The sequence below is a fragment of the Bison bison genome, unplaced genomic scaffold (genome assembly GCF_000754665.1).
Source record: "Bison bison bison isolate TAMUID 2011002044 unplaced genomic scaffold, Bison_UMD1.0 scf7180017864285, whole genome shotgun sequence".
NCBI classification, from domain to species: domain Eukaryota; kingdom Metazoa; phylum Chordata; class Mammalia; order Artiodactyla; family Bovidae; genus Bison; species Bison bison.
Window position 1 is genome coordinate 1276897 of NW_011494857.1, and position 12034 is coordinate 1288930.

At 51.2% G+C, this 12034-nt stretch overlaps 1 protein-coding gene across 1 annotated transcript in view; it reads left to right on the top strand.

Annotated features, from left to right (window-relative positions):
• RCN3 (reticulocalbin 3, EF-hand calcium binding domain) overlaps window positions 1-8038 on the top strand; it is an 8566-nt gene extending 528 nt beyond the window's left edge. Inside the window, exons 2-7 of the mRNA XM_010849622.1 lie at window positions 95-342; window positions 2129-2331; window positions 3348-3520; window positions 4843-4903; window positions 7041-7240; window positions 7483-8038. Coding sequence (XP_010847924.1) covers window positions 101-342; window positions 2129-2331; window positions 3348-3520; window positions 4843-4903; window positions 7041-7240; window positions 7483-7590 — 987 coding nt within the window. The 5' untranslated portion in view covers window positions 95-100 and the 3' untranslated portion in view covers window positions 7591-8038. The remainder of the gene's footprint in view (window positions 1-94; window positions 343-2128; window positions 2332-3347; window positions 3521-4842; window positions 4904-7040; window positions 7241-7482) is intronic.
• The last annotated feature ends 3996 nt before the right edge of the window (window positions 8039-12034 follow it).

A 12034-nucleotide genomic window follows, 5' to 3' on the forward strand; every position in this document is an offset into this window, starting at 1 on the left:
CTTCCCACTTGAATTTCAGTTTCCTCGTGTCTTTCCCATCCCCTCTCTGTTCTTTCCTCTGTGACCCTGACTCCTAGCCTCCGCCACTCCTCAGGGACTGATGATGTGGCCACCCTCACTTCTGCTGCTGCTGTTACTGCTCAGGCGTGGAGCCCAGGGGAAGCCATCTCCTGACGCCGGCCCTCATGGCCAGGGGAGGGTGCACCACGCGGCCCCCCTGAGCGAAGCCCCTCATGATGACGCTCACGGGAACTTCCAATACGATCATGAGGCTTTTCTGGGACGAGAAGTGGCCAAGGAATTTGACCAACTCACTCCAGAGGAAAGTCAAGCTCGTCTGGGGTAGGAGAGAGATGGAGGGGAAGGAGGATAGTAATTTTCAAGAGGGAGGTTAGGGGAGCCTTCAGTGAGAAGGTGATATTTGAGCCACGTGGGTATATGGGGGAATAACATTCAGGCAGAGGGAACTGTAAGTGCAAAGGCCCTGAGGCAGGAGGGGGAATGATGTGCCTGGTGTATCTGAAAAAGGGAGAGGTCTATGTGACTGGAACCCAGTGAGCAGAGAGAGAAAGTAGGAGGTAGTAGCGGAGAGAAGAGAGAGAGATCAGGTTGTGCAGGGCCTTTGGGGCCCCAGTGAGATGAGAGCTATGGAATGGCTCTGAAGGAGGAGGTGAGCCAACTTTGATTTTAACAGGATCCCTCTGGTTGCCATGCAGGGAACAGACTATAGGGAGCAAGAAGTAGAGAGCCCATTGAGGAAGGGACTGCAGTCTTCCAGGTGGGAGATAAGAGACCAGGGTATCCTGACTCAGGGTGGAGATAGCCGTAGTGGTCAGCTATGCTGACTGAAATGTTGTGCATGGATGGAGTTGGATGAAGTAGGCTAATGTGTTTGTGGTCGCGCTTACTACAATGCCCAGCACCGTTCAAAGGGCTTACCAGGCTTAACTCATTTAATCCCAACATCCTCAGTCTGAGGTATGTTCTATTATGTATTCCCATTTTACAGAGGGGGAAACTAAAGCACAGAGAGGTTATATGACGTGTCCACAGTCACACGGCCAGCAAGAAGAGGCAGCAGGATTTGAATCTTAAGTCTGGCTCTAGAGTCCGAGCTCTTAACCACAGCTCGAACCTCTGGGTAGCCGGAGCAGAGCAGAGACAACATAACGCTGGAGGGACGGGTCAGCGACCTAGGCAGAGCCATCTCAAATTGGATTCTGGGGACTGGGTCAAGGGGCTTTGGGATGGAGACAGGAAGAAGGGCTCCGTCAGCGGTCGGGCGAGGACACAGACCAATGACGGGACGTTACCAGGGATGGGACTTGGGAACCGACAGGCGTGGCCTGAGAGAAGGGGCATGAGGTGGTGGCCTAAAGGGGCTTGACCTGAGACAGAGAGGTGTGCAGGATCAGGCTGGAGTTCGGAGAGGAGTGGATGAAGGCCGAGCCCGCCGTGTTGGGGGTGACAGTCATAGGGCAAAGCCTGATAACGGCTAGGAAAAACCAGGCGCAAGAGGAGCATACCTCGGGACTGCAGGGCTATTGGCCTGAGATAGACCCGCGCGGCCAGGGAGGGGGCGGGGAAGAGGGCGGAGCTAGAGGGGCTAGCGGGCCAGGAGATTGGCGGAGCCAGGGAAGGGGGCGGGCCAGAGACGGGGAGCGGTCCGGACCGCGTGTTGCCGTGGCAGTCGGAGTTCAGAGTGAATCTTGGGACAGGGAATCTGCGGGCGATGGGCGCGGTGTGATTCCCTGCCCTCCGTCCCCTCCCAGCTCTTTCAAGTGAGAGATGGAACGTGCGCAGGGTTGAGAGGTGGGGCCAAAGTGGGGGGTTGGCCCGGGGTGGTCATGGGTCCTTCCCCCACGCCGGCTAGTTGTAGAGCGGAGCGCCAGCCACAGGCCCGCTGCATCTCGGCAGAGAGGTTATCGCCTTTGGGAGCGGAGCCTGGATTGAGAGGGCGGAGCCCTAAGATGGGAGTGGTCCTGGGATTGACAGACTCCTCCCCCCGGTTTGCCGGCGGCGACAGCATTTTCAGTCCTATATGGGGTTGTGTCTCCAGTGTCTAGAAGAAGGCGGGACCCGGGGTGGGCGGGGTCCGAGACTGACGTGCGCCCACTCCGGCTCGCAGGCGCATCGTGGACCGCATGGACCGCGCCGGGGACGGGGATGGCTGGGTGTCGCTGGCCGAGCTCCGCTCGTGGATTGCACACACGCAGCAGCGGCACATACGGGACTCAGTGAGCGCGGCCTGGAACACGTACGACACAGACCGCGACGGGCGTGTGGGTTGGGAGGAGCTGCGCAACGCCACCTACGGCCACTATGAGCCGGGTACGCGGCGAGAACCGACCCCTGGTCCCCTCACACACCGTGACCCCGACATTTGTGACACCTTCATCCTGAGAACCTCAAGCCACGTTAACCAGATCCCTAACCTTTGACTTCTGACCCTTGACCAGGGCCCACCCCCAATCCCTGATCTCTGGTTTCTCATTCTGACATCCACTGGGGACCTCAGTTTCTTGACCAGGGACATCTAACCGCCGGAGCCCTATCAACCTGACCTTTGACCTCTGACTTCTCATCCTGAGAACCCCAAAGCCATTTCCTCTGCCTCTGCCTCTGAATTTCCGCCTATCATCACCAGGCCCAAGCCCTCTGACCCAACATGGCTCTTATCCTCTGGCACCTGAACCCTCACCCCAGCCCCCCTCCAGACTTCTTCACATACCCTCAGGGGTATCGTTCCACACTCAGAGCTGACCCTGACCTTCCTTTGCTCACAGTCTCCCATGACTCCCCAGGGTCCTCAGGCTCACCCAACCTCAGCCCCACATCAGCCCCACCTCAGCCAACCTTCCACTTTCAATTTTATGCATTTTCTGTCCCAGCTAAATGGATCTTCTGCAGTTCCCCTGAACTCACCATGCTCTGCAAACCTCTGTACTCTGCACATATCATTTCCTTTGCTGAAAATGCTCTTCCCTTCCTCTGTTCCCAGCAAGCTGAGTCAGTAAACTGCACCAGAGTGTGACTTCAGGGCCCAGAGGGCCAGTGTCAACTCACAGTCCATCCTTCCTGACTGCATAACCTTGGGCAAGTGATTTCCTCTCTCTGAGAGTCAGTTTTCTTCATAAAGTGAGGACAAACAAAATAACTCACTGTAGTCGCTTCTTGGGAGAATGAATTGCAGTTTGTAGATAAAGAGCTTAGCACATCATCAGGTCTCACTACAAGGTTAATTACTGTTAATTATTATTAATCGGTGGAGGTCTCCCTGCCGTGATTCCCCTGAGTTAGATCCCTCTATCTTAAAGCCCAGTCCACCAAAACCCCTCCTTCCCCAGGTGAAGAATTTCATGATGTGGAGGATGCGGAGACTTACAAGAAGATGCTGGCTCGGGACGAGCGGCGTTTCCGGGTGGCTGACCAGGATGGGGACTCAATGGCCACTCGGGAGGAGCTGACGGCCTTCTTGCACCCTGAGGAGTTCCCTCACATGCGGGACATTGTGATTGCTGTGAGTGGGGCCTGAGGAATCCGGCTTCTTACCTCCCTTCCCGGGACCTAGGCTTCTGACGCCAAGACTTGCGTCCCAGCGTTTACCTTGGGGGCCCCAGTGCCCACCCTCCACCCCCTAGTGTCTAATATCTCCTAATCTGGCCTCTCCCTTACTTTTCTTTTTTTAATATTTATTTATTTATTTGGCTGCACTGGGTCTTTGTTGCTGCACATGGGATCTTTAGTTGTGTCCTGAAAACTCTTGGTTGTGGTATGTGGGATCCCATTCCCCGACCAGGGATTGAATGCATGTCCCCTGCATTGGGAGCATGGATTTTTGGCCACTGGGCCACCAGAGAAGTCCCTGGCCTCCCCCTTTCTGTGCTCACATTTGGGATCCAAGCACCCAGGCTACCTTCAGAAAATCACCCCCCTCCATAACTGCCTTAGAGGAGACCCTGTCCAAGCTGAATCCCAGGAAAATTCCGACCCTAGACATGGAGTGTCCACTCTGAGGCCATTTCTGCTTGCCCCCCATCTTCTATTACTTTATGATTTTTTTTTTTTTGCCAACTCTGTCTGTATTCTAGAGTGACAGGATTTTTTTTTTCTCTTCTCTCTCTTTTTTTTTTCCACTAGACTTTAATCTCTAGAGCCATTTTAGGTTCATAGCAAAGTTGAATGGAAAGTCCAGACATTTCCCCTGTCCCCCTGCCCATGCTAGGGGTAGTTAAATTCTTCCACCTGTTCCACCTGGTGGGGGTTTCAGTATCTTTATTACATTAGACATCTCAAAGGATATTGCTCAGAATATTTTTTTAGTATTTATTTTTATGTATTGGGCTGCGCTGGGTCTTAGTTGTGGCATGCAAACTCTTTTTTAAAAATTAATTTATTACGTTTATATTTGGTGGTGCTGGGTCTTCAGTGCTGTGTAGACTTTTCTCTAGTTGCGGTGAGCAGGTCCATTGTCTGCTTGCGGTGAGCAGGCTTCTCATTGCTTCTCTTGTTGTGGAGCGTGGATGTGTGGGCTTCGGTTGTTGAGGCTCCCGGGCTCTAGGCAGGCAGATTCTTTACCACTGAGCCACCAGGGACACCCTCATGCAAACTCTTGGTTGTAGCATGTGGGATCTAGTTCCCCATCCAGGGATCGAACCCGGGTCCCCTGCATTGAGAGTGCAGAGTCTTGGCCCCTCGACCACCAGGGACGTCTCTATGGCTCAGAATATTATCTACAGCTCTTGAGAGGAACTTAACCACCAAACTCCTATTATTTTGTCCTGTTTGACTGCTTTCCTATGTTTCTGCATTTTCTCAGCCCCGATGCCTCTTTCTCCCCAGGAAACCCTGGAGGATCTGGACAGGAACAAAGACGGCTACGTGCAAGTGGAGGAGTACATTGGTGAGTGGGCCAAACTCTCCCCCCGAGGATGCCTGTCCTCTCCCCAGCCAAGGGTAGCAGCTGATCCGTATCAGCCGTTAGAACAAAGACCCTCTGGAGTGGAGGCTGCCAGAATCCATTCACCCAAACGCTCACGGAGCATCAGCTGTGGGTCAGGCCTGGGGGGCCTTTACCGATGATGTATACTTGCTGGGTTTGGGCACATTTTTTTTTAATTATGTATTTTTCTATTTATTTTTGGCGGTGCTGGGTCTTTGTGGCTGTGTAGACTTTTCTCTAGTTGCGGAGAGCGTGGGGGCTACTCTCTAGTTGCGGTGCACGAGCTTCCTATTGCGGTGGCTTCTCTTATTATCGAGCACAGGCTGTAGGGCATGGGGGCTTCACTAGCTGCGTCACAAAGGCTCTAGAGCTCAGGCTCAGTAAATGTGGTGCACAGGCTTAGTTTCCTCGGGGCATATGGGATCTTCCCAAATCGGGAATCAGACCTATGACTCCTGCACTGGCGAGCAGATTCTTTACCACTGAGCCACCAGGGAAGCCCTCCAGCAAATCTTGATCAAACACCCACTGGGTGCCAGGCCCAGAAAACATTTGTTGACTTCCTTTGGTGTGCCAGACCAGAAAAGCGTGTATCAAGCACCTACCGTGCGCCTCAGTTTCCTCATCTTGTAAATGGAGATAATAGACCACCTACCATGTAGGAGCTATATATATAGTCAACCCAAATGCCCATCAATGGATGAATGGGTAAACAGGAGGGGATCCAGCCAGGCCATGGAATACTGTTCAGCTGTAAAAAAGAATGAAGCACCATCCATATAACAATGTGGATCAACCTCGAGAACATCAGGCCAAGTGAAAGAAGCAGACATAAAAAGCCACATCGTACGTGATCCCATTTATCTGAAATGTCTAGAGTAGGAAAATCCATTGTGATAGAAATCAGATAATTGGTTTCCAGGGGGCTGGAGGGAGGGAGGAATAGGGAGTAACTCCCGAATGGGCACAGGTGTCTTTTGGGGAAATGAAGATGTTCTGGAACTAGAGGGAGGGGGTGACTGCACACTGAGAATGTGCTAAGTGTCACTAATGGTGAATCTTAGGTTGTCGGCTTTTTACCACAATTCCAAGAAAAACAAAAAGAACCCCATGTAACTTCCAGTTATTGTGGTCATCATTTCCCATAAGAAATGATGACTGGGACTTCTCTGGGGGTACAGTGGTTAGGACTGGGCGCTTTCACTTCCATGGCCACAGGTTCAGATCATGGTTGGGGAACTAAGATTCTGCAAGCCGTGAGGTGTGGCAGGAAAAAAGAAAAGCCTGAAGGTTAACTGGGTAATTGTGTGCCCAGCACCTGCTCCATTATTTTTTTCCCCTGCTTGCTCCATCTTTGATGACATCTCTAAGACAGCTCCCTGGTTCAAACCCTGAGGAGAAGAAAGCATTCTGTCCTAATTATGGTGGCTTTGTGTCTGGTATAAAAAAAGACTTGTCTGTTTGTAATGTCTTCCAGATCTATCTGTGGGCCCTTGGGGTGAAGGGTTTTGCAAACATTTACAAATGATTGCCACAAAGGAGGGGCTCCTAGAATCTTGAGGGATGTTCTGGATGTGGTGAGCTGTTCATAGTGTAGATTCAGAAGATCACCTATAAAAATTTTCACTCATTCTTCCTTCACATTCCTCCCCCACATGAGCACCTACCATGTGCCAAGCAGTGCACACTCTTGTGTCACGGGTGTATCAACCAAGTGGATGGATGATTCAGTCAATCAAACGACCAATCCATCAGTGCAGTCAGTTTCAAGTGTAGCATAGGGATCACTGGAGAAGGGCATGGCAACCCACTCCAGTATTCTTGCCTGGAGAACCCCATGAACAGAGGAACCTGGTGGGCTACAGCCCATGGGGTCTCAAAGAGTCAGATACGACTGAAGCAACTTAGCACTCACAGCATGCATGCATAAGGGATCAGCTGTAAATCAGGTTTGTTCCTAATCAGATTTAAACAGAAGAGGAAATTAAGGCAAAGGACAGTGAAAGGCCCGGGATCCGGAAATGTCAGAACCAGGCTGGGAGGTCCCGGGAACCGCCCCTGATGTCACCCCCTCTCGCCCCCGACTCCCCCATCCCAGCTGACCTGTACACGGCGGAGCCCGGGGAGGAGGAGCCGGCCTGGGTGCAGACCGAGCGGGAGCAGTTCCGGGACTTCCGGGATCTGAACAAGGACGGGAAGCTGGACGGGAGTGAGGTGGGCCACTGGGTGCTGCCCCCCGCCCAGGACCAGCCCCTGGTGGAGGCCAACCACTTACTGCATGAGAGCGACACGGACAAGGTGCGCGGACGGGGCCAGCTGGCGGGTGGGTGGGATGCGCAGAAATGACCAAAACCCGGGCCTGGGGCTTTGGGGTTCTTGTTTGCAGAAAAGAAGAGGGACAGAAAGTTTGAGATGGGGAGGGAGAAGAGGGGGGGACAGGGACTTAGAGGGCGATGGAGATAGGGAGGCCATCCTTAGTTTCAGGGACGAGCCTCCCGGATGGGGTCCATTGCCAGTCCCCTGACCTCTGACCCCCTCAGGACGGGCGTCTGAGCAAGGCTGAGATCCTGGGCAACTGGAACATGTTCGTGGGCAGCCAGGCCACCAACTACGGCGAGGATCTGACACGGCACCACGACGAGCTCTGAGCCCCGTGAGCCCACTGCCGCCTCGTCGCCCCACGGGCTGACCTGGGGCGCCCCAGTGGCCAGGCCCCCACCTGTCCAGCCCTGCAGGAGGTGACACCGACCTCAGCGTCCCCCTGCCCCTGGGCGCCCCACGGACTCACCACTGGGTCAACTTCTTTCCCTGAGACACTGCAGCCCCTCCCAGCTCCCCAAAGGGGCTCACAGGCCCAAATGATGAGATGAGGGATCACCCCTTTCTCACTGGCAGAGTCTCCCAGCCCAGACCAAGGCCCCCCGACATCAGGCTCAGCCTCCAAAGGCCTCCACTAACCCCCCAGCTCCAAATCTGAGCCTCATCCCACACAATGGAGAAACACACCCCTGGGTGCCCTGAACTTGCCCCCAGCACCTGCCCAAAGGATGTCTCTTCTCTGCCAGGGAGGCAATAAAATCCAGTGCTGGGGCCTCAGCTGCGTGTCTCTCTGAAGGGGGGACAGGGGCCTCGGGGGCTGTGACTGGAAGAGGAACGTGTTGGGAGTTGGGGGACTGCTGTGGGCTGAAGGAAGGGACTAGGCATTTGAAGAGGGGGCTCTAGGGGGTGCGCAGGGTTTGAGGTTGTTCCTTAAATTATACATAATGACCCATCTCGGGGAACCCTGCCTCCCAGGTTATTGTTCGGTTGCTCAGTCGTGTCTGACTCTTTGCCACCCCATGGACTACAGCATGCCAGGCTTCCCTGTCCTTCACTGTCTCCCAGAGATTGCTCAAACTCATGTCTATTGAGTTGGTGATGCCATCCAACCATCTCATCCGCTATCATCTCCTTCTCCTGCCCTCAGTCTTTCCCAGCATCAGGGTCTTTTCTAGTGAGTCAGCTCTTTGCATCAGTGGCCAAAGTATTGGAGCTTCAGCTTCAGCATCAGTCCTTCCAATGAATATTCAAGATTCATTTCCTTTAGGACTGACTAGTTTGATCTCTTTGCAGTCCAAGGGACTCTCCAGAGTCTTCTCCAGCACCACATTTTGAAAGCATCAATTCCTCAGTGCTCAACCTTCTTTATGGTCCAACTCCCACATCCATACATGACTACTGGAAAAGCCATAGCTTTGACTAGACGGACTTTTGTCAGCAAAGGGATGTCTCTGCTTTTTAATATGCTCTCTAGGGTTGTCATAGCCTCCCAGATACTGAGCATTAAGCCAGAATACCTGTGTAACTCATGGGAAACCTACCTAGGTTCACCTGTGGGTGATTGTGGGAAGGAAGAAATGAACACATCCCCTCCAGGCTCTGACCCAGAACCCGGACCTGCTCTCTCCCCTCTTAGTATAAAAGAAGTCTGAATTCTAACTCAGAGAAAATGGTTCTTTGAGACACACTAGTCCACCACCTTCTTGGTCTGCTGACTTTGTGAATAAAGTCACTATTCTTTGCCCTGACAACTCATCTCTGATTTATTGGCCTGTTGTGGGAGGAGCAGTACCAGTTTTGGCAAAGCCAACTGGGAACCTCCTTGCTCCTAGCCAACCCACCCCTGTTAGGGAATTTTGGGGTAAATCCCTAGCAGCTGTGAGACCACTTGTCCTGAGGATCTTCCCTTCAGAATCCCCCAAAGCAACACCAGCTGCCCCATCGCTTGGCAGTTGGAGCAAGAAATTGACCTGTGGGAGCCGCTGGGTTCCATACAACAGGGCAAGTCATTTCCGGAGGAAACTTTTCTTCCAGGTGGGGCTTTTTCCCTCCAGAATAAGCCAGTTTGTTTTGTGTTGAAGTGGGGTACCCTGTTGGAGAGAGGCAATGATTGCTGAACTTTTCCCTGAATTGTGAACCGGTTTGTCTGATGCTGGCGTTTGTGTGTGCTGTGTGCGTTTTATTTTTTCTTGTGTTTCTGTCTCTGCAAATTGAGGAATGTTCCGACTATCCCTAAAGAAAACCCTCTAGGGCACATCTTGGGTAGATGATCTGATTACAGCTACAAACCCATGACTGAGAGGCACATAATACTTAATGCGTAACAATGTGTGACCACAGTACCTGTTAGGATCTCCACAAGAGGGTTGGGGAGGGGTCATCTTGGGACTTTGTGCCCCGTGTACCATCACCTTTGCTGTGTTAATTCCATCATCTGCAGTCTCCTGGGTCATTGGTCTGGATACAGCAGCTCTCCAAGGAGTCACATTGCCCAGGGGTTGAGTTGATGGTTCTTGTGATACGTAAAACCTCGAGGCCAAACTTGAGGATTTATTTAGAGTTCTGCTTGTGGTCTGGGGTTTTTAATTTCATTTTGCTTTGGTACCATTTCTTTATTTACACACTGATGTCAAATGGAGGAAAGGAAGACAGACACAGATACACATATACAGACACACTTGCTGATACACACACAAACACCTGTCCATCCCTGTCCCAAACTGGGAGAAGAGAAAGGTTTTACTTGGATCCTAAAATCACTAAAGGAATTATCCCAGAATTCAGCCCACTTGGTGGATGCCAAGGCCAAAAGTCATCTTTTAATGGTTAGAGATGCTCAATTGCTATGTATGGTTTTACAGGAGTCTTTGAATGGCTCTGTAGCTATTCTGTGGTGAAGCAAGGAAGAGTAATGGAATTATCTAGGTGCAAGCATTTGTATATGACATCAGGGTGAGAAAAAGACAGTCGTCACTTAATGGTAATAGAAACCCAAGAGAATATCTATCACACAGGAAGAAAAGGAAGGGAGCGAGTTAACACAGAGTTGACACAAAGTCAGTCTGTCCACTGAGGATCAGCACATAGGCTTTACTCAAATGCCTTAAGCTGTGGGAAATTTCAGATACCAGCTTGTGCATGTGGACAGTTTTTTTTTTCAGGACAAGTGGAGGCATTTCCCACCCAGACAGAAAAAGCCTCTGAAGTGGTGAAAACCCTCCTTAAAGAAATTATTCCCCAATTAAGATTACCTTACAGCCTTCAATTTTCTTGGGCTCCAAAATCACTGCAGATGTTGACTGCAGCCATGAAATTAAAGACACTTTCACTTTGGGGGGGAAAAAAAATGACAAACCTAGACAGCATATTGAAGAAGGCAATGGCACCCCACTCCAGTACTCTTGCCTGGAAAATCCCATGGATGGAGGAGCCTGGTAGGCTGCAGTCCATGGGGTCGCTAAGAGTTGGACACGACTGAGCAACTTCACTTTCACTTTTCACCTTCGTGCATTGGAGGAGGAAATGGCAACCCACTCCCGTGTTCTTGCCTGGAGAATCTCAGGGACGGCGGGGCCTCGTGGGCTGCCGTTTATGGGGTCGCACAGAGTCAGACATGACTGAAGCGACTTAGCAGCAGCAGCAGCAGCAGCAGACAGCATATTAAAAGTCAGACATCACTTTGCTGATGAAAGTTCATATAGCCAAAGCTCTGCAAGGAAATCCAACCAGTCCATCCTAAAGGAGATCAGTCCTGGGTGTTCATTGAAAGGACTGATGCTAAAGCTGAAACTCCAATACTTTCGCCACCTCATGCGAAGAGTTGACTCATTGGAAAAGACTCTCATGCTGGGAGGGATTGGGGACACGAGGAGAAGGGGACAACAGAAGATGAGATGGCTGGATGGCATCACTGACTCGATGGACGTGAGTTTGAGTGAACTCCGGGAGTTGGTGATGGACAGGGAGGCCTGGAGTGCTGTGATTCATGGGGTCGCAAAGACTCGGACACGACTGAGTGACTGAACTGAACTGAACTGAACTGAATGGTTTTTCCAGTAGTCATGTACCGATGTGAGAGAATATAAAGAAGGCTGAGTGCTGAAGAACTGATGCTTTCGAATTGTGGTGCTGAAGAAGCCTCTTGAGAGTCCCTTGGACTGCAAGGGGATTAAACCAGCCCATCTTAAAGGAAATCAGTCCTGAATATTCACTGGAAGAACTGATGCTGAAGCTGAAGCTCCAGTACTTTGGTCACCTGATGCGAACAGCTGACTCATTGGAAAAGATCCTGATGCTGGGAAAGACTGAAGGCAAAAGGAGAAGAGGGTGGCAAAGGATGAAATGGTCAGATAGCATCACTGACTCAATGGATGTGAGTTTGAGCAAACTCTGGGAGATAGTGAAGGACAGGGAAGCCTGGTATGCTGCAGTCCATGGGGTGGCAAAGAGTTGGACACGACTTAGCAACTGAACAACAACTTCCTTCAAAGGGACAGTGTCCTTGCTCTTGTCTCCAGTGTAACCAAACATATCTAAAGGATTACAAATCAATTGGAAAGTATATTCGTCCTGGAGATTACAATTAACAGGAAAAACTGAGAAAATGAATCCTATGTTAAAGAGGAGCATTAGTAAAATATGTCATGAGACTAATTTAACTTTGGGTTAGGCCTAGACAGTAATTGTTTTGTCTTACCCAGAGTTTATAATTGTTACCTGTTGGAGGGTTGGAATTTTTTAATCTCTGTGGCTCAAAGCTTTTAATTATAACAC